Genomic DNA, 27,744 nt, shown 5'->3' on the forward strand with positions numbered 1-27,744 from the left:
ACTTCTTTCTGTGAAGTACCTGCTTTGCTTTGCTGAAGATTCCTCACATTTCACACAGAAGGTCCTCTCCCCCACTAACTCCAGGCTGTGCCTGTAGGTTAGGTCTCTCTCCTCATAAACTGGCAGTTTGCGCCTCATATGTTATTGGGAAGCTGTTACAAACTTCTTTAATTTGTTCTGCTCTTCTGCAAACAGTGCTGAATTGCAAACTCCTGCATGGTGCTGTGCATGATGAAGGAAGAGAGCACAGCTCAAAGTTCTTCTTTGGGCCATCATGTGCTCAGGTTATTCCTGAATAGCAGACCCCATGTGGAGCTGTATATGTGCCTAGTGTGGTTTTGTGCTGCTGTGTGAGAAAATGAAGCAATGTGGCAAGATACGAACAAAAATTTACCACGTTTTACCAAAAATAGATTTTTTTCATACCAACTTTTCTGACTCTTCAGCCTTCATTAATCTTTTTTCTTAATTATTCACTTAAAAATGAGTGAAGTGCAACAATTCATAAAGTCAACTTACGTACATAGAGCCATGAGATGTATCTACATATATATAGGATAATTTCTTCCATGTACTTTCCCAGGAGTTTTGTGACTAGCTCTCTAGGCCTGGCAGCAGGACTGAATTACTGGCATTGTAATGCCTTCCTGAGCTGTGATAGTGCTTTTGGAGAATATCTTGGGTATCACATGCTGGAGGGAGAGAGAGGAGTGCCCATCCTCTACCTGTAATGAGAACTAGGGAGAGCAAGAAGAAACCTGGCAAGTTCAGGTGTGTTTACACTGCTATACCTGCATTTGTAATAAACAGATATTTACCTAGTCACAGGCAAAATTGTTGCTTTTCCTCATCAGATGAATCAGTTCAGAAAGAGACAAAGTTTCTATACCACAAGGGCATTCCTGCCAGAGGACAGATTTTTGTATCAGATACATCGAACAGGCTGAAATTATATCTAATTAATGACTGTGTAAGCTGGCCTTGTGCTAGAAGGCCATATGTTCATTTGTGTAGACATGATGAGGACAGGCAAACAGCATCTGCAGAGATTACAGATCTGCCCCAGAGCTGCTTACTCACTGTGAGGCACTTGATGAGGAAGGCACTGCTGATGCCAACTGCCTGAAGTAGCACTGATACTCACGGATTGTACATGATAATATGTGAATTTTCATGGCATATTGCTGCCTGAGGTCTTTTGTCACTATGGGATAGGGTCCTCAGCGTGCTGATTGATTTGGGGTACCTCATCTGTGAAAAGGTTGTGATATAAATGTTCAGATACTCAGGGAAACCTGTGTGTGGGCACTAATGTGTCAGGTAGTGTACAACTGTTTGCTTTTAAAGAGAGAAGGGAAGCAAGCATGAATGGGAATGGCTCACCTGTGTGGACTTAGAGGCGAGAGCTTTTCTCCAGTCTGTTGGAGCAAAGTGTCTTTCATTATCAGGTCCACTGGTCTGAAGATGTGTGCCATAGCTAGCAGGAATGTGTGTGTGCATGTACTTCTGTTAAATACATTTCTAGCCAATGAGGAAAGGGAAAGTGTGTTTTAAAGGTGTTCAAATAGTAGTTCAGTGTAAAATCTCTCCTGGAAATCTCTCTCAGCCTTTGAGAAGGCACTGAAAGTGATTTTTAGTTGTTTTTCTTTTCTGGTGGAAGATGTTGGCAGCAATAATGTTTCAAGGAGTGACGAGGAGACTTTGGGAAGGGCCAGAGGAAAGAAAATAATTTTGCTGTGATCCATTTTGCTGAGATGAATGGTGACCATTACCTTTCGCTAGAGTTGTGTTGTCTCAGTGGGGACGTGATGGCTTCTATTGCATAGGCAGAATCTGGAAAAATTCTATTGAGCTAGAGGAGAAAGGCATTTCTTTGTCCTTGAGGAGTTTTGTATTCATCCTCTGGGATGAAGGATAAGTCAAACAGGCTAATTTTGGAAAACTAAGAAGTCACATAATTTTTCCCCTGGTATTTTTGCCATTTCAGACAGCTCTGTCTTTTCTTCTGACTCTTATTCTGCCAGAGACCAGCATTCTGGGTAGAGGCTTCTAGTGCTCTTCTGCCTTTGAAGAAGAAACATTAGGCAGAGTCAGCTTTGTGGCCACATATATCCTCACTGTCTACGTGCGGGAGCCCTTAAATCCTCCAAAAGTGAGGATTTGCATTAGAAGATGGGAAGGTTTGTAGTTACTTGGCAGTGATCCGGAACCACTTTTACACTTGTCTGTACACCATCAGTGGGCAAGTGGGCTTTTCTGATCAATTGCAGAAGAAATTGGAGAGATTTTAGTTGTCTCAGTATCTCTGTGGGTTTAGTTCTTAATTATCCTTTTGTGCCATTCTGCTGAAGCACGTTTGTTAATCACTCCAGAGTACTTTAACTTCTTTCAATATATTGAATTCCACTTGGATGCTTTTAAAAGTGTTTGCGCAGCATATGCCTTTCTTAGGAGTATGGGAAATATCCACAGTCTGAAACAAAAGTGCAGTGTTCCAAACTCAACATCCATGTTGTTATCCCGTAAATTAGTACGCACTGTGCTGTTACGTAAGTTTGCCTTGTGTCAGAATAATAAAAGCTGAGTGTATGAAAAGGCTGATAAGCCTGCCATGAAGAATTACATTGTTCAAAATTTTCTGTCTTAAAATAACACCTGTTGCGTTACTGACATGCTGGTAGTATAGTGTGTCTTGAGAGCTAGTAGAAAAAAAGAAAAAAAAAGGCAATTTTTCAGGCCGTTCAGGTCTGAGCTTTGGCAGCCTTGAATTTAGTATTGTCTCAGAGCCACTCTTATACAAAAGGACTTCAAGAAAGCACAGCTGTTCTGTATTTTTGGATATTAAAAATGGACAAAGTCACTTTTCAGTAATACTGCCATAGCCTCGAGGACCGAATGCAAAAAACAAGTGCTCCTTCTGTTGGCAGGTGGGAAGTTCAATCCCTTAAAAAGCAAAATAAAAAATAATAAAATAGATGGTTGTGCTGATTCTGAGGGTAGCCTGCAATGAGGGTGAAGGGACAAGTACCCACAGCTGCCAGAGAAAATCACTGCTAGCAGTGTGTGCATATAAAGTGACACCGTGCTTCCAGCAGCCCTTAAATGAGTGGCGGGGGGGAGAGGGGAAGTTCACCCCTGCTACCACAGTCATGCACAATGATCGCCTTTCTGGGTGCCGAGGTCACAGCTGCTGTCTGGAGATTACGTACAGAAGCACTCTTCTTCTCTGGAGAATGAGGTTTCCTGGAGGATTAAGCACAGGCTGAAAGCAGGAGGAGTTATTCAGGAGGGAGACAAAGACTGTGAGCCCAGGGCTGTGACAGGCAATGGGGGCGGAAGACTGTGAGCAAGAACAGGACTGCCAGGAGTTGCTGCTTGGATGGGAGAGCCTCCAGTTAGGGATCCTGAAGTGGTCCAGTTGTGGAGTGAAACCCACTGAGGGTCTGGCATGACCTTGCCTGCTGCAGGACTTGTAGTGTTGCTTTCCCACTCATGGGGAGGTGGATGAAGTCTGAAGGGCTCTGCCACCTCCTACATCTGGACTAAAGTAATTTCTTGCTCTCAATCTCAAGCCCTGTTCAGTATTCAGAAATAGTGATCAATGCAGTAATCTGAATCCCCATGTAAAGGTACATATGCGTTCCCCATCTGATCAGAAAGTGATGCTTTTTGCATTTTCTTCTGTCACTGATGTGTTTCACCATGCCTTCTAAACCCGATGCTTTGGTGCTTCCTTCCCTCTTCCTTCTTAGCTTTCTTTTTTATCTCCTTTTTCTCTCTTATCCTATTTCACCTCTTGGGTACACACATTCCCAGGCAAGTATCCAGAATATCCTTCACCCACGTATCATGTGCCAGCACCTCTGTTTTGTGTAGGAAGGTCTTCTATATTTGAAGCCAGGGCCATCTGTCTCAATGCTAAAAAAAAAACAACCAAAAAACAGGTTTCTTGCAGTTTCCTGCAAGGGCAGTGGCCACAGTTCTTCTACATAACTCTGAAAGGAAAACTGCAATCAATTCTATAGTAATAATATCTGAAACTTTTATTTATCAGTTCTAAAGTTAAGTCTTATTTCACCTACCGGATCAGATTTCCCACAGATCCCGTATGCTGGCAACTTCTTTTTAGTGGCTTCAGAATCCTAGTGCTTTTTATAATCTGAAAAAAATGAGTGCTGCACATAATGTAAGAAAGGAGAGGTGGAGGCAGAGGAGGCTGACAATGCATGCATTCAAACAAAGTGAAAGTGCAAGTGGGAAAAATCTGTGTTGGTAGAGCTTGTCAGAGGGTGTTTCAGGCATATCATGTATTAGGAAATCATAGTTATTTTAAAAGCCAAAGAATGAAACTTCTTAAAAGGAGCAGAATTCCAGAAGGATGCTAATGAGTAAGTATTGGGTGCTAGTGTTAAAATGTAATGTCATAGTTGCTAGTTGTCCCTGCTGTATGGATATTTCCTAAGTGCAGTGTGAGTCTTAACCAAATCACATTTTAAATTCTATTTCCATTTGCGTCTCACTCAGTAAAATCCTCTCTATTGTCAAATAAATTGGTAAGAATTGAAATACTGCTGTTGTAGCTGAAAATAGTTCATGCTTTTGATGTTGCATTTAGGCACAAACAAGAATAAACAGGCGATCATACAAAAAATGTTGAGAGGAGAAATTCATTGTGAGGTAGAAATGTAACCTGTGCTGCTCACTTCTGGCCCTGGTTGATATATTGTTAAGAGCAAAATGCTGAAGAGTGCTCCCTTGCAAGGAGGAACTGAAGCAACTTTGATTTTTTTTTTTTTTTAAATCACCAGTCTTGTGAAGAGTACTGATGACTGCCCACATCTGGTGAATTGGATTAGAATCTAATTAGCATGCAGAGTTTAGAAAACTTTTATAAAGTTTCAAAAATAATAAAATAATGTGAAAGAAATAGCTTAGCTAAAAATTCAGAGAAGAATTACTGAAATGTTCCTCTGAGTATAACTTGAAAGTTGCTTTCCTGCTCCTTAAAGATGTAGCTCATGTGAATGGTAACCTATTTTATTGGTTAACATTTTCTGTTCAGATAATTTGTTAAGTTTAAAGGCATCTGTAGTATCTAATTGACCCCTGTAGCTAAGAGTCCATCTGGAAATCAAGGCACATACTGAGGAAGATCAATAAAGTGATTTTACTGTTTGTGAAAGCAATTTTTGTGGCCTAGTTTATGCATCAAAAAGGATAATTCACCTGTCCTACGTTTGGAAGTACCTCAGCAAACACAAAAGGATAGTCTATTCAGTTTATGTACTTACTTTTTCAACACTGTGTTGTAATGGCATGTTTCCAAGCAAAAACATACTTTCCTGTTCAATCTCATTCACTTACATATGCATCAACTATTTGGTATAGCAAAGTGGTTAAATTCAGGCTGAAATGTGGTCTAAAGGAGAAATGGAGGCAGAAATATGTTCTGTAATTCTTACTGTAGAGGAATGGAAATTCTTTCCCCATGTCTCTAAATTTAGAGCTTTACACCAGCACCGAGAAGCAGTATTTTAAAAAATAAAATGTTGATTTGTGAAATAGAAATGACAAATATTTTAAGACACAAATGGCTACTTTTTTGTCTTCCTTTTCTACTGCAGTTCTGAGTATCTGCTCAGCCTTACGAGTGCAATCTCTTTTTCTGTGGGACTGCACAGGGCTTATTTACAGAGCATATCTATAACAGTGCTTCAACTTGCAGGGGTGGGAAGTAGAGCCCATTTTGTATTGGTAGTATATCTTTTGTGTCCTTAAGGAAAAATCTTAAACAATATTTATGAGAAAGTATCATCATTCAGATGATTGACACTGTGGAAAAATGACATTTCACTTCTGTAGGGCATCCCACATACTTAGTTGCTATGCCTTGGCTTAGTTGGGATTCTTTTACACATATATATATATATACATATATATATATACACACATACATATCTATATATATATATACACATACACACATTTTTTTTTTCCTTTTTGGCTTATTTAGAAGAAAGATAAAATTCTGTCAACATCTGTAGTGATGTTGCATTGCAGACAGAACACAGGCAGAAAGAAAGGAGTGTGTCTTTTGGGGAGAAAAGGTTTCATAAGTATCCAGGCCCTTGAGTATTTCTGGGCTTCTTGGCTTCATGGTGCAGCTCTGTGAGGAAGCCCCTCTGTAGCAGAACACAGGCTGTTTCTCCCTGGTTTGGGATCAGCTTGTGCAGCAAGTGTGGGACCATGCAGGATCCCTGTGGAAACTGCAGTGCTGTAGAATCATGGGTTCTGTACAGCCAGTGTGCTCCAACTAGGATGCAGTAAGATGATGTGGGGAAGCATTAACTGCTTCTCTCACTCTGCTCTATGCCTGCTTGCATCACTCTCCTGATCTTGGTCATGATGTAGCTGGTGGCCCAGCTCTTCAGTATTTGGCATTCCCTGCTTTCCAACCTTGATCTGAAAGGAATTTTCTGTTTATGATTCTGATCCTCTCTCCAAGGACAAACTTGAAAGCCATGGTACTTTTTTCTTTAACATCTGTGTGTCTGAATAAGTTTTGGGACTCTTGCATTTGGAGCAGAAAATTCAGACTAGCAAATTTCTACCATTTCCTGAAAGGACTGAAAATCGCCTCTGCCTTGACACCTGCAGCAAGATCCCCCAAGTCAGGGCAGTGTTTAGAAAGTAGCAAAAATAGTAATGATCCTTGAAATTGGTTTTGTTAGACGGAGTTAAAAGGACAGGAAAGGAAATATGTGGAGCTTGTCCCGCTTCATAGCACACCAGTCTCTTGTGTGAGTGCCAGTAGTTTTGGGGTTTGGTTTTTTTCATGAGATTAATATAGAAGGCCAGAAACTATTTCTGCCTAGAGGAGCAGGCATAGTATATCCTGCATTCTCTGTGTCTTCCTCCTCTGAGTGAATGCTGAAGCGTGAAACATATTCTGAGATGTTTCTATGCTGTGCACTTGCACAGCAGAAAACAACAGTAGGTGGGATATTGGAAAAGTTAATAGCACTTACTCAATGTGGAGGTGAGAAGGTAGTTTTGTTTCAGCAAGATAGTGACTCATGATGCCAAAATGAATGTGATAAGGCTGGTTTATTTTAGCTTAGATATCACACATACCTGTTGAGGTCTGAGATAAACCAAGCAAACCCTCAGTAAGCATACTGTCAGAGTTCAATACCCTGTAGTGATCCAAGTTGTAAAAGCCTGCCTCATCACATGAGAGCACAGAGGGCTCTTTCTGGAGCTCTTTGAAAGGAAGAGTGGTGCCTTTGTTGGCAGGGTGCTGCCCTGTGCCAGAACACCACAGCGGATGGCGGCATGTGCTCTGTATTCATCGTTGGTCTGAATCCAGTGATTCTGAAGAATAAATGAAATTTGAGAATATTTCCTGGACTGAGGAGTGCTGTGATCAGGTCCCATTGGGTGTCAGCAACATGAAAGGCACTGCTTTACCCTGGTCTGAGTTCGTTCACTTCCTTTCTTCTTCACACCCCAAGATGCTGAAGAGAAAGTCTGCAGGTGAGATGTAGTATTTCTAAATACATGGAGGGCTTTTTTTTTTTCCTCAGCTTTCTCTTTCCTTGGTTTAAATTCAGAGTTATGACACTATTTTACTTGAAGTTTCTTTTGATAGACCTTCACTCCTAAGAAGCCTAAAATCTCATTACTGAGTTTACTGGGGATATCTCTTACCACCTGTGGTGGGTTGACCCTAGCTGAACATTAGGTGCTCACCAAAACCACTGCCCTCCTTAACTGGGTAATGCATAGAAAATGTAGCATAAGTCTCATGGGTTGAGATAAGGAAAATTATATGTGAATGGAGCTGAGATCTGTTTTATTTCATTTTCTGTGTCAAGCTGTTGTGGCATTTGATTCCAAAGGACTCATATCAGAAGGAGTAGCTACAAAGTGAAGTTCTCACTCCAGTGTGAATGAGAAAACAACCAGTCTCCATTTTGGTCTTTAATTTCTCTTTTCTCCTGCCTAGACTGTTTTGTTACTCTCACCCATCTGTTAATGACTTAATGAAGGCCTCTGAAGGGTTTCTTAAGTCCCTTCTCCTTTTTCTTTGACATTAGATCTTCCTGTGGTAACATGGCAGCCTTGTCTACTGTTTTTGCTACCAAGTTGTGAAATGCCTCAGAGCACGGGAAAATGCATGTCCAGCCTTTAAAGGCTGTGGTGGTAGAGAAATACTGCCAAATAATGTGTAGTCCTCTCCAGACAGATTCCTTAGTGCCCCATAACAAACACATTGAGAGTGAACCTGTGGCTTCTGAAGACTACAAAAAAGCTTTCCTGAGAGTGAAGCTGGCAGAGCTGGTGCATTAGAGAAGAGTGTGAGTCTCTAGGGGTCAGACCCTTGGGCTGTGGACGCTCAGTGTCGCAGAGGACCTTGTGGGGAGAAGGGAGGGTCCCTGCTGGAGGGAGGAGGAGGTCTATGGTCATATCTCAGTCGCTGCTGCGCAGTTGCCATATGGACAGGGTGTTGTGCCAGTGCCAGCAGCTCTGTCACTGCGGTGGGGACCAGTGAGTGACATGCCTCTCCTGCCAGGTGGGGCAGATCTGTGCGGGCTGGCACTCTGCGGGAGGCAGCGCGGTGCTGCGTGGGCGCTTGGCACGTGGCAGGGGATGGTTGAGAGCAAAGTGCTTGTGCACAGCAGGCACTGTGGAGTGTCTTGAGCTTTGCTGCAGAAGAAATCAAGGAGGAGAGATGGATGCTCATCCTAAGGAAAGTTTCCTGAAACAGAACAAAAGAGTCTGAACAAAGCAGACGTTTCTCCTACAAGACTCCTTCTGCAGGCTGCAACCCAGGCTTTTTTCTGAAGAGCTTTTATATCCACCTCACTTGCAAGCTGCCTGCCTAGGATCTCATTGGCATTCTGCTTTTCTGCTGTAATCTCATGTTGTTAAGGAGTGTGATTTTTCTTCTTAGCTGTGCCACATATAGAAGATTACATAAATACTGTGGAAATTTTGGGAGAGGGAAAACGAAGAAGAAGAACCAAACCCAAACCACCAAACCCTTCCTTGAAGAAGCATTTTGACTTTGTAATCTTATGTCTTCCTCACAGAGGAAATTCTGTTTAATGTAGAAGGAAGGCAGACATGCCTCTTTACCAAGAAAACCACAAACTGGCCTCCTAATGGTCCAACTGTGTTAATGAGCAATTACAGACAAACACACTGAGCTGAGGTAGATTTATTCTCCTGGCAGCTGTTGCCCAAAGATGGTTTGATGCAGCAGTACTTTTTCCTCCTCTTCAGTGTTGAACTCATTTCCATCTCATTCCTCTTGCCCTCTTTTCCTGGGTAAATAGAAATTCACTTTCTAGGTTGAAGTCATTTCATAAAGGTGATACTTCTGAGATTCAGCTCTCCTGTTAAACCAAAGCATAATTCCAGGATGGACAGAAGGCTTTTTTTTGCTTCTCCTTACAGCACAGTGCTTCACTTTCTCATTTTCAAAACAGCGAGATATGTATTTCAAAACAGATATTTTCAACAGGAAGCCCAGGATACAGGGGTAAAATTGAGCTTTGAATACAGGACCCTTTCTACTGGATTGTTGTGAATGTGTTTGAGTTCTGAAATCCTCGATGACAGGGTGTGTGTAAGTGTTGAGGGCAGCCAGGCCAGCTCTCTCTGGGGGACCCTGGGCTGCAGTTCGGTGCAAGCAGCGCACAGACACCGCCTTGCTCTTTGCAGTATGGAAAGGCTGTCTCTTCAAATCTGAAACCCATCAAATAATAAGATTTTATCGTTTGTGCTTCCTTCTTTACGGAAAGAGTGGAAATTTGTTAAATATGCTTGCAACTCGGGAAGGAGAGGAGGAATAAAACTTCAAACAGTGCTGCTAAGAACAGCCCGGGCTGCTTTTGTTTGGACTTGCAAAACGCAGCAGCTTAATGCCTCCATTGTATGCAGGGGGAAATATGCTAATTCAAAGCACATTTCCCATCAGAAGCCCTTTCAGGCCTGTCATCGCTGAGATATGAAGGATGATAAAAGCGGGGAGCAGCGGAGGCCCGTGCTGTGGGAGCGCGGCTGCGGGCATTGTGCGCTGAATGCGGCTGCCGAGCCCGCTCACCCGTGAAGGCCCGGCCCGGCCCGGGCGGGTTCCCATGGGCGCCGCCTGCCCCGCCGGGCCCCGCCAGGGCGCGGGCCTGGGCCGCCCTCACAGACCGGCCGCTGAGGGGCCAGCACCCGCCTGCAGCGCCCTGACCCGGGGTTTCTCTCTGGGTAACACGGACAGCTACTTTCTGTTCGCTTCAAGTGCAGTTTAAGGTGAAATAACAGATTTCTCGTGACAGGGCCTCCATCGGTTCTTTTCCGAGTCGCTGATGCGTGCAGGGCAGTGGTGCTGAGCTCCCTCTGTAAAGAGGCGCCTTCAACTCGGGAAACGGGGCACGGATGCTGCAGCTGGCGAGACTTTTTTCTTTCCAGTTATGCAACAGAAGGGAGTCTGTGAAAAGCTACTTAGTCTGTTACAGTATCTATATGATTATGTTTGAGGTTGAAATAAATGCATTCATCAGTGTTTGGTATGTATTAAAAATCTAGAGTATGTATTAAAAGCCTAGAGTCTGGGTTTTTTTCCCTTCTCTCCTAAAGTTGTGAAAAGGTCTTTAATTGATGGGGTTTGTCCCAGGACCCTGTTGGTCTAGAGCTAGGGAGATGCTCAGTTTACTCAGGAATACATTTTCTGTCTTCCTTTAAACATGTGTGTGTTGTTTTATTGTAGAGAATTAGGGCTTTAGTGAAATTGACGATCTGATAATGTTGCTATGATATTTGCTTGGAAACAATTTGAAGTGGCAGTGAAAAATCAGTTATAGTTTGTTTGGCTCTATAAACTTGCAGCGTACTAATGGCAAATTAAACTAAGAAAATGGGCTTTTGATTGTGTTTGCAATCTGGTGATGTTCTGTCTGCAATAGAAGTATGTTCTACACTTGAACACGCAATTAGTTTCTGAGACCATGGGTGGAAGTAAGTGCTTTTAAATACTTCTAAAGCTGTGGCTGGTCGTCAGTTTCTTTCCTTTACTAATAACTTGTGAACAAGCGGTTTGGGCTGTGTGATTTTGGCTAAGCATGAAAAACTATGGTCTTTTTCTGCAACCTGTGGGCAAGTCTGTGAGCTGCCATGTCCCGTGTTGAGCCACATGCCTTTGGTCACCTTCACCTACGCTTGATGTGGTAGGTTTTTTTCTTCATAGTGTTCTTCTTACAGACAACAGAAAAAAATCTTAGAGCTTTGAGTGTTGTTTCTGCTGTGTGCTTTTCTCTTGTTTTAATTTTAGGTGTTTTTTTTTCAATGTATACATCCCTTATCCTTTTCCCTGGTTCCTCAACTCCTTTCTCTTCCTCTCCAAATGGTGCAAAAAGGTGGAGCAGATAATTGTACTTCAGGAATCAGTAGCAGTGAGATATATGGAAGATGTGTCTGTAGTACTACAGAAATCAAAAATGCCCAGGGCATTTTCAATAACTAATGTGAGTGTCTGCAGAGGAAGCACATGAACAGAATGTTTAGTGTTTACACCTGGGAAGCTCCGAGTGCAAGAGAAATGGTTACAAATGTGCTGAAAACCAGAGAGTAGAAATAAAATGGGATGGGACTGATGCAAGGAACAGATAAAGAAAAGTAGATACTAGATGAATTTCACTCTGAGTCATGATAAAGTGCAGAAATTATGTCTTTCAGCTGTTTAAAACAAGTGAATGTCACGTTTGGAAAGAAACAGAAATGGGCATGTAACTAGGCATTGCTCAAAAGAGAGTCTGGGTGGGTTTTAGGCAGCAGGAATGGAGGCCATTTCAGATGCTGGGACCCTGCTTCTTCTGCACTGACTGCAGTGGGGCCCTGGCCATTATGCCAGCCCTCCTTTTTGCCAAGCCTCAAAACCTGCCGGGCCACAGAATGGCTCTTCTCACCAAACACTGAAAGACACTTAGAAAATTAGGCAAGACAAAGTGTTGGAAATATATACTCTAGGGAATAATCCTGCCCTGGCAAGGGATTTTACTTGACAGCCTATCTGGGAATCCAGGCTGAAAGCTGCTACTTTGTCCTTAACTCACCCTATAGCCCTTTTGTCTCAGAGCTCACTTTGTATGCAGGATCACCCACTGCTGAGGTTCGGCAAAAATTGAGGCGTGACATGATCCAGACGGAGCTCCAACCACACTCGTTGTTAGCAGGTTAAGTCATTCCTTGTTTACAAAGGTAGAGGGGTGGGGTTTTTTTCTTAATTGTGCTGAACTCCCTGAGTGCACACTTGGCTTTTTGTGGGCGCAAGTGAAAGACCTGTAGAACACTTGAGCGGCGTTGTTTGCTGTTCACAGCGGCACTCTCAAAGGCTTTGCAAAGTGCAAAAGAACCACTGCTTTGGACATGACTGGGATCCCAATCGCTGCAGCTGGAAAGAGGGGACTGGAAAAGCTAGACTGGAGAAGTTGCTTGGCACATATTTAGTCGATGAGTTAATTGGACACTCTCAACGTGGGACTTGTTAATGTCCTGCTGCTTTCCTAATGAGGATATCTGCTGTGGCAAAGAATACAGTGATTAATTGGGGACCATTTCGTTAGTGTCTTAACTGAGGATTTCATGACTAGTGTCTTATGTGTGAACAGAGACTACATTTGCAATTCAACGGGCAGTCCAGCACTGCATGACAGAACTGGTCCAGGATCTTTCCAAAGTATAGTTTAATTACACTAGAATGGGAATTTTCTATCTTGGGGAAACAGCTACAGTCATCGTGACTTACAAGGTGCTGAAACCTCAAACAGTGTACTTCAGTACCTCATAGCAATCATTATTGTGATACTTTCTTTTATCTCGACATTTTGACTTTTGAGTTCAGTGGGCTTTTCAAAAAGTTGATGCACAGCTTCCCAACAATCCATGAGCTGCTCTAGGAGCAATATATGGCAGAGCCTGGGGCTGGTGGTGCTGGTTTCCCAACCTGGGATACTGAGATAAACGGGTAACAATGCTCCAAAGGTGTGGCTTAGCTGCGCTGCAAACTCCAGTCTGATCTTGGCTAACTTGGTTCCTGGCCCTGAAACTGTGAGCTGCAGGAGTCTGTAGCAGTCTGTACACTGGAATGGCTGTGCATTCACTATCAAACTGAATACCTATTGCATGACTCTGTAAATTAGTATGTATGCCTCACAGCAGTTCCAAGGGTGCTCATATGGTTTACTGTTCAATAAAAATACATTGTATGCATTTTCTTCATATACATATGAATATGCACACATACGTGTTTTCTGCATGTGTACATACACACGCATATCTACATCCGTGGTTTATGCACGGACTCCTTTGTGACATTCTAGGAGGATTCTTCATCCTTGTCCTTCCCCATGTACCCCCAGTACGCAGTGTGAGGTGCTCTTCTATAATGAGTGCCCCTGGTTTCTTTTTGGGGAGCTGTAGGCTTTTGCACTTCTTTTTATTTCCCTGCTTTTTTCCATGCTTTGTGAAAAGACTGGACTGAAGCCAAGACTGAAGAACAAAACGAGCACTGAATAGATGAGAGATTGTAGGTGGGATGCTGAAGTCTATGCGAAGAGTGGGAGGGCAATTTTGAAAATCAGGACTGGATGTAAAGTTAACAGAGAATTGTCTGATTAAATCTGACTTTGTGGAGCAAAAGGCTAAGTTTGTGTCAAGGCTGAACTCAGTGACGTTTATTTATAGACAGAGAAAAAACATCAACAGGTAGCCTCCCAATGCCAGTCCTGTGTCAAGCTCTTGTGTTTTTAGATGGAACAGCTGTATTAACAGGAGTATATTATAATGATACCTTTGCTGCCTTCTAAATTGCTGGCAGAAATAGCTCTTCTACAAGTACAAGAGGCACTTCTACTTGAGTGCTGGCAAGTGTGACATAAATATCTAGGATGCTATTTCAGTATGTCCAAGTATTCAGAAGCTCCAGTTAGTTTTCTGAGATGGCAGTAAGCTTTGACAACAGTACTGGAGAAGAGAGTTCACAGCAAAAGCTAAATGTGTTGGATTGTCTTCAAAGTGCAGAATTAAGGCAACAAAGACAAAAGACTTGAGCACATTTTTTTCCTGCTGCACTACAAGGCAGAGGCATGATAGCTGAGAACCTCCCTTCAGCTGTGATGGACAGGGGAACCAAAAATAGGTGGTTATGTGTGCCAAAGTCAAAAACTAGCCCTTCAAATTCTGGAGGAGTATTTGAAGTACTGCTGAAGGCTTCATGTACTAGTCACGTATGTGAAGATCTTGCCACTGATGAAGAGAAAAATTTATGGAGATTGGGTAACTCAAAGGCTTGTTTTGCTGCTTCATTGTAAAGTTAAGTATTTGAAACCTTCCATGCAGTACACTTGTAGAAAACTATGCCATAAAATTGTGGAGCTGGAGTAGAAGCTGAGGACAGCCACTGGAGCTGGAGCTCTGAACACTTGCCTAATGAAAGTTCCTCCTGGGGGAGATGCAAGGAAGTCTTTGCTTTCATTTTCTGTATTTCCATGCTCTTTCTACTGTAGTCTAAATGGGCTCTAGTTTGTCACCATATTTTTTTCTGGCATGCCAAAAGGATGGTGCTACTACAGGCAGCCTCACAGGAGAGAGATGCAAGAGGTGATGTTCATTCCAGCTTAGTTTCAAGTGTATCCTATTTTGTTTTCATTTTTATTGCCTTTCCTTGGAAATCTTTGGAATGGTTGAGAGTCCTGTATTTTGTCTGTCGAGTTTTGAATTATTTTCCCCAGATTTTTTCTTTTTTAAATACAAGTTTCTAAAACCCAGGAAAATGTTACTAAGGCCCTTAGATTAGATAAAATCCATCACTTCTAAAATTATTTCCTTCTGTGCTGTTGACTGCCTTTCATAAGGGGAAATGGAGCTCCCACCTGCTTAAGAAGACATCAGCTTTTTCTTTGACTTTCATTACAGTTCTTCAGGCTTTTTTCTTTGGTAGACTTAACATCTCTACAGCTATCTTTGAGACTAGAACTTGATGAGACCTAGCTACTGGAAAAGCCATACAGAACCATCTGCTCACTTTCTAAGGGATTTGTTCTTTCCTTTTGTGTTCCAACTAAATGTTAGTTGTTGGTGTATGTTCTGGATCTGGGCTGTTTATTACCTTTGATTCTCAGCCGTGGCTGTAACTCTAGTGGTCCAGCTGGAAACAGGCTGGCTGGACAGAGAACTGTATGTACCCCAACAAGTGAGTGACATCTTCTTTGCCTGCTGCTTGTCACCAGGCATTTAGCTTGGCAGCAGTCATTGACATCTTCATGAGGCTTTGTTAAGGGAGTCACAGCACTGGCATCTTCACACTGTTAAGGTTTGCTTACCCTCCTGGACTTAGCTCCATTGGTTAACTCAGTTATTTTCTTTGGCTGCAGAGACAACCATTATCCATGCTTAAGCCTTTATTTTTGCTCTTTCTTACAGAAATTTGAGACTGAGACCCCTAAGTGCAGTGCAGACTCATGTCTGTGTTTTATACTGTGGTATAAGTGCGGGGATTTTCCACTGGTTTTTGTTAATTTGGATTCCATTTTCCCAGTAACCTAGTATATCTGAAAGAATGAACTCCAGTTTTTAAGTTTTTGTAAAGTATTTGCAAGGTGTATGACTACTACACAACTGAAAATTTGTCATGCTATGATTTTATCCACATGAAAAGTTAGCCTGCTTTTGCATAAGTATTTGGATTGGGTTAAGAAAGTCTTTGGTAACAGTTTTAAAGCTGAACACGAGCAATTACATTGCACCAAGTGGCTTCACGTGTATTTGTTTTTTCTCTCAAATATTAAAAAAAAAGTATTCTAAAAGTTGTACTTAAAATTAGTTGTTTGGACTATGTGTCAGTCTTGTTTGAAGGACAGTCTCTGTATTTTAACTTCTGAGTCTTGGATCTCATAGATAATCTCAAATTGCTCTTCATCTATGTGAGAACGCTCTTTATTACAGCTCTGTGAAGCTGTTGTAGAAATGGCAAGTGTGTATTCATCCCCTGAAAGCTTGTGAAGAATTTGCTGTAGCTTATGGTAGAGCTTCTCAGCTTGCAGGAATGTAAACTAGATTCAGTGGCATTAAAGATAGATGTTCAAAAGAAACTGGCACATGAACAGAATAGGGATTCTAATGTATTTTTTAACTTCTGCAATTGTTCTATTTTAATTGACTGAGCAAAATGATTAAATGTGTGGTTTGGGGTTTTTTTTAATACCTAGATAAAATAGATTTAAGCCTTTTTTAAAAACTATTTTGCAGTAAATGGGACTTGGTCTGCAGTGCCTTCACATACTTTCCTCCACTGCTATTCATCCTGAGGTTTGGCAGTAGGCTCAGAGCTGTGCTTTAGCAGCAGAAAGCCTTGCTGCTCAGCCCCTCCCCTCATTTTCACTTCTATCTTGTTCTGCAAAAACAAAATGCTGGGCTGAACTTGTCAAATGTAACTAGCTGCCTGCCCTGGTTGCTGGTTATCTAAATCAGCTTGGTCTGTACAAACGGGTTTTTGCTGAATATCAGTCTTAAAAGTTTTGGGGTTTTAAAAATTTTTCCCTTTGTGTCTTAATCTTGTGTTGTGTTCTCATAGGCATAAACTTGATGTCTCCCAGTCTCATCACATATTATGACAAGGATGTATCTGTTTAAGGAAGGGAACATTGAATGAGACAACTTGCTGGCTGAGATTAGTGCTTGAAGCACAAGACCAGCACCCATGTTAGCACTGGAGGAAATAGTATAGTTTGTTTTATTTGCTGTATTTATCAATGATGATGTAAAAGTTTGAAAATCAAGAAATTACTCAGGATGATAAGTGCTTAAAATCTGTCCTATATTGCAGCAATCCAGAAAATAGTAACAAGGGAAGGGAGAGAATTTTACACTCATATATCACTTGGAGCTTTTAGAGGATGATTTAGTTGGTAGCATTAATGCTTTTGAATAGTTGGGCTTGATAATTTTTGAAGTGCTCTGTTCAGGTTCTTGTGAAGTAGATTCTGGTATCGTGCACTGATTTTTCATTGCCTGTTTGGGGAAGGGGTTATTCTGGGAAGCAGTTGAGGAAATAGTCTCCCAGCCTGTTAGTTTTGAGTTTCTGAAACATCACAAACTCTGAAGTCCTGAGCCTGCCTAAAATTCTGCTCACCGGTAGGAAAGCATGCAGCTGTTGAAGGAGTAGGTCTCACGGGTAAAGAGGGGAGGGCTACAGTCATGGGTTTCCTGGTACAGTCTGTAACCACAGGTTATGTCTAATGTATTTCTGTTTGAATAAAGGAAATTCCAGATTATGTTTGTATTTCCTGTGTATTTATAGTGATGAGTGCATTGATATTGCACCACTTGAATTAGGTTATGAACAGGTTTTTGTAACTTAGGATAGTCTGAAGGGAGGTTTCAGCCTTTTAAGGTTTTAGACCTTCCAATCTAAAAGTAAAGATCATTAAGAAAGAGGGATCTAGACTGTGACAGAAGTACCAACTGCATAATGAGGCATTCCAAGAAGAGAATTTTATGTCAGAAGAAATCAAGTGCTTTGACCAAGTACTAAAATTGGTGTGACTTTCAGGAAGGAGGGTGTATTTGGTATGGAGTTTCAGTCTTACTGATGTTAAATGGGGAAAAAGCCCCACTCTTCATAGAACCCTTTCCTTTGTATAATCATTATACCAACAACTTTTAGTAATGGTTAGAAGAATATAGCAAACACATCACCCAGGCTTTCACATTTTGGCTGATTGTTTCAGGGAGTGTGTTTGCAGTCCATGGTCTTGCTGGGGAGGGATTTCAATCTGTGTGTGGATTGTTGTCTTAGCACTGGAGAGGAAGGTGGGGGAGGTATGTCTTGCCACCTAGATTGAGGTCTCTGCTGTGCCTACTGATTTGATTACTTTCAGGAACCCAACCCCTTGCCTCACATTGGCTCCTGAGGATACTGCATGCCATCTACAAATTACTACCATCATCCTGCTTACACAGAGGTCTGCTGAAGTGGGAGCTTCAACTGCAGACTTTTCCTGGACTCCAAGGAAGCATTTTAGACAAATGCTTGACATCAGGTTTTTGTGCTGTGATACGAAACCATCGGATATGACCAAGACCTCCTGGCAGCTGTGCTGAAGCCTGAAGTCTGAGCAGTAATGCCCAAAGCAAAGTAACAGCTGTGTTGGCTGTGGTGAGAGAAGAGGGTTTGTGCACATTTCTTGAAAGAGATGAGAACTTTCTCTGATGGTTGGGTCTGAGGGCTTTTGTGCTTTTCACTTGACATCTAGAAATAAAAATGCACAGCAAAATTGTGGGTTGTAGTAACTTCAACCAGAAGAGACTAAATTGCAGCTACAAATCTTTGGACTGCTTCCCTCTTCCCACTCTCCTGTTTGAATCTGTTATAGGGAACGTGCAGGGGGTAGATTTTGACATCCCCAGCACTTGCTGAATCTGCTGGGTGTCTTTGCAGGCTGCAGAACTGGCTGCAGTGGCTGGACCACAAAGGCCATTACTCCACACTTGCTCCACCATCCTACACGCACAAAAGGGTGCCTTTGGGCACTTGTGCCCTGTGCAGTGTGTTGCACTGTAAGGCATTGAGACAAGCAAGGTTAATTAGCGTCAGTGCAGCCTTGTATGTGTCAGTTGTCCTGGGTTTTGGGAGGGAAACAACACCTCTGTGTGGTGTTGCCCTGCTCTGTGGCTCCCCAGCACAAGAGTGCGCTGGGGACACCTAAAGTCACCTCATGCAGTGCAATGCTGGCATGTCTTGAGTTTGTTGCTCCCAAGTGCAGCTTATTTGATCGTGCTGCAGTATGGATTTAGGGGAGTGATCAAATGTGAACAGCAACTCTGTGCTCACTCCCAAGCATGGCTTTAGGTCTCTAGTGCAGACCTCATTTTAAAGCCCAAGTTGTGTTTTCTTACATATTTTATCCTTTACAGTGTTGCACGTGCATTTTAGCTCACTTGAACTAGCTTCCTGTCTCTTTGCTTGGATATTTTTTCTTCTTTTTTTTCCCCCCCATCGTGCTCACGAGTCAAACAAAGAATTAAAATTTTCCATGTATATACATATATATGCCCGCTTTTGCCTTTATGCTTCTCTCACACAGTCTTTTACCGTGGGTGAGCGGAACTCTCGGCAAAGAAAGCAAACAGAGAGAACAGACCCATCACCCCCCACCCCTTGAAAGAGCAGAGGGCATGTGGAATAAATCAAAATGCAAAGCATAATAACAAGGTCCCATGGGAAAGGGAGCCTTGTGATTGTGTGCCGGCGTGCACTCCCCTTAGAGACGGCGGCCGGGGGGCTCACCTCACCGTGGCCGGGGGCTCCTTTCTTTCTCCCTTGCATCTCCCCTCCCGATGTCACCAATCCATTCACTACCCGGAGAATTGATTAACATTTGTTGGGAGACGGGAAAGAGGGAAGAGCGGAGGGCAGGAGGAAGGGGGCGCGAGCGGGCGATGCTGTCCCCACGGTGTGGCAAGCCGAGGCACAGGATGGCTATTTTATAGCTGGGGACCCTGGTGACGTATAGCTGAGCGAGCTGGCACTGCTCCTCGTGGACCAGTCAGCGGAGCGAAATTGAAGCTGACAAGACTTTTCTGGCATTTTGGAAAGGACTGTAATCTACTGTAGGGGAGAACAGAGCCGCTCAATCACCGCCGCTGTAAATAGGAGACGGAAGGGAGTGAGAAAGGAGGCGAAGAGAAAAAGTGCTTGCTGGGGGGGGAGGGGGGGCGGCATTTTTGGTGGATGGTATGAAGCCAGCCATGGAAACTGCAGCGGAGGAAAATGCAGAACAAAGCCAAGAGAAAAAAGGTACCCAGGGGTCTAACAATAGCCTGTTTAAATCTTTTCATTCAGGGGGCTTAAAGAGGTTTAGGCCAGTTTTGTCACTTTTTCAAATCGCTCTTAAACAATCATTACTGCGTCTTCGGGCTTTCAGCCGTCCTTTCCTGCATGGCTTGACAACAAATTAATAGAGCATCAACCTCTCTGTCTGTGTCTGTATTTGCTCTGAATCTGTCCTAACCCTACCCGAAATGATGCTTGCGAAAGAAGTCTTGTTATTACTGCGTCTTTGACAGATTTTGGTTCATTTGGTTTACAGAGGTAGTGTGTGCCTGTGTGTTTGCGTGTTGTTTTCGGAGCCGTAATCTGGTGTTTTCATCGAGACTAGCCATGTAGCAAGGCTTTGCAATGCAGTGTGGGAGACCTAGGTTATAACAATGTATAATAGATTATAATGTCACACAACCTAGTAGTGTAGTGAGCTCCATGCCAAATGCTAACTCTTTATTTTTAAAATTCCTTTTCTATGGTGTCATCTGGCAAATTTGACTTTTGTAGCTATCTGCCTGCACTATGATAAGGGAGAACAATGCAGTGAGTTTTGCAACATTAGATTTCAAGGTGTGTTGATCCCTGAGAATTGCTGCTTAATGGAGAGAACAATTCCATGGTAATGGTTCTGTTGTAGGGAGATGGCAGCGCTGAAAGAGAGGTGCTTCATCCATCCCAGCTTTACAGGTTGATTCTGTTTGGTCTGGAGTGCTGAACTTCAGAGCATAAATTCAACTCGCAAGGGATATTTTCTTTCTGTGTTGTATAATTTGTGTTAAATAACCGTTCCTCTTCAGTGTAGCAGACTACTCTACAGATCATAGCAGTTTGTTGGGTTTTTTTTATTTACTGAATGGAGCAGCAGCAACAAAATAATTTAAATTTCCACTGTTTTTTTATTAATGCCATAATACATTTTTTTTAACCTGTTGTGTATCGTTTATAAGCAATCTGAGTATCTCATCTGAGTATCTCATAGGCTTAAGCAGCTGATAAACAACTAGTGCATTTCCCCAAGCAGAATTCTTTCATCGATTGTTAAGTAGTTCCGATATAAACATGATCAATCTTGGTAGTGTCCAGTAACAGATTTTGTTTTCCTGCTTTGAATCTGACTCGTGCTACACACTTCATCTAAAACAAGCTTCAGTTTCAAGTAAATGAAATTTGTCAAGTGATTAGACATAGTACTACATAATCCCTTAGGGATTTCACAAAAGGAGGTCCACTGATGAGAGATTAAACTCCGAAAGCCATTAGTGTATGTGGACAATAACCCACCTCACTGCAGATTTTGAGTAATTAATGTACAAAATGTCCTGAATAGGTTGGCTGTAAAACCACCTTGAATTGATAGATCATTCTTCAAAAATTACAGCAATTCTTTCTTCTGATGGAGCTTATTTAAAACCAATGGAATTCATGTTACAATGAACACTAAAGAAAGTTATCCTCATGTATTAGCAGCATGCATTAGCGCAAAACAAAATGTGTTGCTGAGTGTGTTTATGATGAGTTTATGGCTTCCCTTTTGTTTTGGCAAGGATGAAAGAACAACATGTAGAATCGTAAATCTGCTTCCAAGTCAAGGAGGTTGATCTGTTGCTTTCATCAAATGCAAGCAGGGAGCCTCCTATCCCAATGTTACTACAATTTCTTAATTTTTTCTATGATAATTTTATGCTTTGGATCTGTTACATAAGTATATGTATGTAACACTTGTAGGCTTTGTTCCTGCTGATTCTCTGATTCCTGAAAGTAGCACACGGTCCCTCACAATATGCTCTGTATTTCTCTTCACTTAAATTCTCAATATGCTTCACAGCAAATTAAAATGCAGAAAGCTGAAACAGTCCTACTCCTAATTTCTGTAGGAAAACAAATAGACCAGATCCCCTGCAAAGTTACTGCTGTGAAGTGGTCATGGAGAAGGCGTATTTGGTTTTGAGGGGCAGGGTTTCCAAAGTGCTAAATCTGTCGAGTCCAGTTGGGTTTTCAGATGGGCTCAGCAGGCATCACGTACCTCTCAAATGTCAGAATTTTTCAATAGGGCTCTTTCACCAGCAGCTCCTGTGGAGGAAAATGGGCTTTTTTTCTGTGTAAAGGAACTTGCAGGAAAATGCTGCTGCTTTATTTTGGGGTACAGAACAGAAGATTTCATTTACTCTCTGGACCACATCTCTTACTTGTTATGTCTCACATGCTTGCCAGCCTTGCAACATTTTCTTCTTACTCTAGGATCCTACCTGGACTTGGTAATGGCCATCCTTTATGAGATGCCCTAGATCCAGTGATTTCAAGGCAACTGCCACAGCTTGAAACAGTTGAAGTCCTATCACAGGGTCTTTTAACTCTTCCTTCTAGAAATTGATTGCAAAGCCTAAGGAGATAAACCACCATCTGAAGGGGTTTGGGAGATGCTGCTGTTGCTAGGACTGAGCAAGGGAAGATCATGAGCATTCTGCTTTGGGTACTCAAGTTCACACTCAGTATGCTTTTCACTGCCATGTTCTGGGGAAGTATCTGCATTTTTCTAATAGCAAATCATGCTTTTAAGCTAAGAGGTCTTTTCCCTTAGCCAGAATTTTAAACTGCCTGTTTCTGGGGTGTGTTTCCAATGCAAGGATCTTCTTGATGATGTGCTGCAGTTTTGTGGAATAAATACTTGTAAGAAGTTGGGCTAGGACTGCATGCTGTCTGTGTACAGGTCTCCCAATACTTGGGGAGAACCCTGGAGAGCTATGCTGCTGGAGCACTTGGCATGAACAGTGAGGTCTGTTTTCGGTTTGAGCACCCAAAGCAGTTGTATGTGAGCACTGGTGCCACACAGGTGTTGGGTTGTGTTTCCCATCTCTGTGGCAAATGTGGACAGCCAGCTATTTTGGGCTGCTGAGACAATTTGCACAAGCTAAAGTGCTTTATTAATAATTACAGATTGATTAATGAAAATTATTGAAGATTATTTAGACTTTTTAAATTTTCTAAACCGTGCTATCTTTATTTATTTATTTAATAATTTTCATGAATCCCCTGCCTGATTCAGGCAGCAATACTACCCAGCTGATGGATTCAGTGTTTATCTGACATTTGCTTCTCTGCATCCAGATGAGTGGCTGCTGTCCCAGTTTTTTTAATTGGAATTGGAACAACCCTCATGTTGATGGAGATAAGAAATAAGTCAGCTTTATGCTGTGTATCAGCAGCCCTTATCAGAGGAAAACACCATGAAAGCTGAAGCAAAATGTTTAACAGATACTTTGCAGGGCTGCAGGACAGATTGGATGCATTTTAAAGATGAAGGTTTACAAATTATTACAAATGACAGGGTTTATCTTGCAGGCATTAAATTAAATCAAAATGTGAGGACTGGGCAGGCAGATTTACTGAGGTGGAATAAATAAGAAAAACGAAATGCCGTTTTGCATCAGCAGTGAAGGGTATAGATCCTGATACACATTAACAGAGACAAGAAGTTTCCCTTTTCATTTAACTGTGAGAAATACTACCAAGTTGCAAAATAAAAAAAAAAAGGAGAAAAAAAAGAAAATAAACCCCAACTGTGGATGACCATGGTGAATTCACCAATAACACACGGGATGGAAGAAAGCCATGATACTAGGGTTTAGGTTCCTTATATGAATACATATGATGTTCAAATTGCCTGTGCTCTGCTGAGGAATAATGAAGACCAGTTTGAGCAGCTGTACCAAAGGTCCCTTTTAATTGGCTCTTCCCTGCTTATGTTCTCTTGATAAAAGAAGACCTTGTGGTTAGTAATAGCTGTGAGCTTTATTATTTTTACGGTGTATGAAGCCATGTTTCAGCTTTTAAGCTCTAAATAGACAAATATATACTAGTGAAAAATAGCAAGAAAATACTTTGCTTGTCTTACACTATTGCACACAGTTGTACAGTTGTGTTTAAATGAAGCTGTAAAGTGCAATGTGAGAAAGGAATGGATTGTCATGCAGTTTATTTCACTTCTAGTAAAGTTATTTTTACACAGTGAGCTTATGACATTTTGATGCATCACAGATGTATGTTTCATAACAACAAATTGGAAAAAAAAAGTATTTTTTAAAATATGTCTTATGATCATCCACCAAAATTTCCAAGGTACCCACCTAATGTAAGGCTCACACAGTGGTATCAGAGCTGTCAAGCCATTCAAAGATATTTAGTACGCTTCATATTTCCCCCTATTTAAGCAGTTGATTGGTGTTTCAGATCCACTGACAACAATAACTGCTGTAAGTATAAGTCCCTGAAGAATACGACTGTAGGAAGAGAGGTCCAGCCCTGGGAGAATCTGGGACACGCGATATTCTGGGGATAATAATTTGGCAGGCTTAGTGATTTAGGTTTTAATGAATAGGATTTGGTTTCTAAATAGGAGGGGGTTGAAAAATACTCGGAGAATGTACTCATACTGGTCTGAACAACCTCAGGAAAGCAGAAAGCCTAGACATATGTGCCATGGGATATGGTAACGGGGGTGGGGGAAACCCAGATGGCACTGTGTGTGCACAATGGATTTTGCAGCAGGAGCAAAGGGGGCAAAGAGGGGGGGAAGGTCTCCTTAGTTGCTCTGACCCTTCCCCATTTTCTGCCCAGTCTTGCTCCTTGTCCAGTATTCATCATCAGATCATCAATGACCAAACAACACCCTCTCTTTGCTCCCATGGACTGCTTCATCAGCTGAGACAGATGAATATCAAAACTGTGTTTCCTCTGAAACCATAAGATAAAGGCAGCAAGCATGAGGATGTTGAGTGCTGTGAGTTTGATTACAGGCATGCAAGATGATTCATCCCAATGAATATTGAACACCCCAGTCCCCATCCCTGTGCCTGCATGGTGTGACATGGAAACATTGTCAGTTCTTAGCTGCTGTGTCTGTGCAGGATTGAGGACAACCTGGTCTGATGGGAGGCCTCGAGCTTGGCTGTGGGTGGAGGGTATTATAACCTAGACCAGGGAATGCAATTAGTGCAGTTAGTTACTCAAAAAGCAGAAGGTAAGGACACCCTTAAGCCTCTCTCCTTTCCCAGCTGTTTAGGGTGCAGAGTTAAATTCCAATGGATACGGAGTGTGTGCAGTAGTTGTTGAGCCACTGAAGCCTGGGGAGCTTTTGACCTGGTGTTGATTTTTTGTGAGTGGGCCTGGGTGGGTCCCAGCAAAGTCACCCAGAGATACACTTCAGCTTCAAAGGTTGTGCCAGGCATGCACTAAGGGCTACCAAACAGCCATTGCTAAGTGGCTCTTTGCGGAGCAGTGGAAAAACTGAGATTCCTTATGGAGTTTGAGCTGCCTGCTAATGAAAGGAGCCCTGTTATTGCAAAACCAGAAATTGCTAATTAAAGAAACTAACTCCATGGAATATTTTCACTTACAGAAATGATGCTACGAAGTTTACATGATGTCTCTGTGTTTCAGGATTTGATGTTTGTACCGCAGCAGACAGGTGACTTCACCAGCATTCCCCCAGGCTAAGGGAGAAAAGGAGCTGCCTACTCTGCTGCTCTGAACAAGTGCTTTTTGTGGCCACTGCGGGAGAAATCTCAAACTGTGGGTTCAAGCTGTAGGATAAAATCTTCTTGATGTCGAAGGTTTGGCTTAGATGCTGCTGCAGTACAAATGAATAATTATTTTCTTTTTGCAAGTCTTTGCAGCTGATTATTTTTAATCTTAAATTTAAAAAAAAATCTGAATCTGTTACCAGTGTCCAGTAAGTAGCCTCAAAAAGGCAGTGGGCAGACATTGGGGGAGCAGAGAAGGGGAGGTATGCTGTACTAGCGAAGAATTTTGTTTTCCATTTTGTATCCAATTCCTTTTTTATGGCTTTCCTTGTGATCTCCCAAGCAGGATTGTTCCTCTTTGAGCAGAAGGAGGTGATATCATCCTGAGAGTGTGCAGTCATTTTGGAACAGTACTTTCAACACATTTTGAATTTTCTTATGCTCATAAGATCTGGAATTTGTCTTTCCTAAGAGGAAGAGTGAGCCACATAATACAGAATAATGCCTTCTGTGGAAGATTTACTGATACTTGCTTCCTAGTTTGTGTGTGAGATGCAGAGAGAGGAAAATTACCAAGCCACAAAGTATCCTTTAGAGAGCCATTGGTGCTAAATCTACATTGAAAACCCAAAAGACTCCTAGTATTGGAGTTTGTTTGCTGATAAAGAAGACCAACAAATTCTTGGTTTAAATCTCTAGATCCAGCATTTGGATTCAAGGCTTTTTTGTCTTCTTGACATATGCAGTTGTGACTGTGCCAAACTCCTCATTACACAAGCAGCAAAACCATATGAGAGGGACTGGGTCCAGAACCTTCTGAGCCCCTCATAGGCTAGAAATTTATGGCATTTCTACTTCTCCTGCCCCTTGAAATTTGACTCTCATCTAGTCTACAGTAGATGGGGTTTTCATCCTCACAACCTTCACGTTCTCCACGTGCCCAAACGCTGCTGAATTGGATTTGCTTCAGCCAGAAATGATGGTTGCTTTCTCATTTAGCCACTGCAGAGGGGGACTCTGGTGCATTTTGAATAAAGGTCTGTCAGTGTCACCCTGACAGGTTTGACATGGCCATAGTTGTAGCAATGGGGACATGTAGGCTCAAAAGTGGTTTGATGCTGTTTCCTGCCTCTTCAGGGGCGCAGAAACCCTGTGCCAGTGAGTGTGCCATGAGTGTGTGAGTGGGTAAGGTGAGTTACTGCATGTAGGGTTTTGTTGCTGGGCTTCCTCTGAAAAGACAAGGAGAAGCAGGACTGCTCTTCTTGGCCATGAACGTGGAATAAATAGCTTTTAACACACTTGGTCCAGATTTTTGGATGTGAGCAGAGCCTAGGTGAAATAAAGCCTAGGTGACATAAAAAATAAACTTTTTTTTTAATGTAAGAAAGTATCTGTGCAAACCTTTGTGTTTGCCCTACCTTGACATGAAGCAATAACCTTTTTCTTTGACAGCATTAGAGTCTTTTTAAAAAACAGGTAATGTGATTTTCCCTGACTTTACCTTCCTTTTCTGCTGGAGCAGAGCTTTTTGTCATGGACAAAGAGAGGGAGGCATGAGAGTGGGTGGGGGTAAGGAATAGAGAACCTTTCCTTATGTGTTTTAACTCAAATCCTAGGTAGAGTTTCAGCTATTCAACCTTTCTTAACACCTGTGTGAGCATTTTCCTCTTGATCATCCCTCCTAATCTCTTCCCTTAGTCTGTAAGGTTATGTTGTTTCAGTTCTGAAACCACAGTGTGTTTTTCTGGGCTCTTGTTTTTAAAGTTAAATGACTGAAAGTACTGAACTAAAACTTGCTGGTGACACTGACTTTTTACCACCTAAAATTGGCAGTGATCACCAGACCAGAAATGGAAATTGGCAGGTACCACTGGATGTACAGGAGTTCAAGGCCACACCGGTACCATCATGTGCCAGCATTGAGAGGCAATATTAGTCCTTTGGGGATTCAAGGTAAATAAAGGGCTGGGTGAAAGGGAAATGAAGAGTTCAGAAATGGTAGTAGCATAAACTTAATGCTTTGCAGTAGTCCTAACAATTTAAGATAAACGTTCCTCTGTTTTTCTTGTTTTATTTGTTAAGGCTGTAAGGAGTCTACTTCTTTTTGTATGAATACTTGACATAAATTTGAATTTCCTTGTTAATGCTTGAAAGACAATAATGCGTGGTGTGAGGGACAGCTTCCTTTTAACTGTGCTCCCAATTGCTTCAAAATTGTTTACGGATGAGATGAAATAGTTTGGGGGTTTATGTGGATGAATCTATCAGACTTACCAGCCACAAATGCAGAAATGACACTAAAGCAGTGACAGCACATCTGACTCACTGGTAGCCTATGCTTCCTAGACAATA

At 42.1% G+C, this 27,744-nt stretch overlaps 1 protein-coding gene across 3 annotated transcripts in view; it reads left to right on the plus strand.

Moving 5' to 3' along the window:
- Positions 1-27,744, plus strand: part of GPM6B (glycoprotein M6B) — a 106,301-nt gene that overhangs the window by 54,275 nt on the left and 24,282 nt on the right. For 2 of the 3 annotated variants that reach the window (XM_084226146.1, XM_084226148.1), the window contains exon 1: positions 19,755-19,849. The exons of the other annotated variant lie outside the window; for it this stretch is intronic. In XM_084226146.1, the coding sequence (XP_084082272.1) occupies positions 19,789-19,849 (61 nt within the window). In that variant the 5' untranslated portion in view covers positions 19,755-19,788. Of the gene's footprint in view, positions 1-19,754; positions 19,850-27,744 lie in introns of those variants that run through there. 3 annotated transcript variants of the gene reach the window in all.

Source organism: Fringilla coelebs (genome assembly GCF_963513975.1).
Source record: "Fringilla coelebs genome assembly, chromosome: 2".
In the NCBI taxonomy this organism is placed as follows: Eukaryota; Metazoa; Chordata; class Aves; order Passeriformes; family Fringillidae; genus Fringilla; species Fringilla coelebs.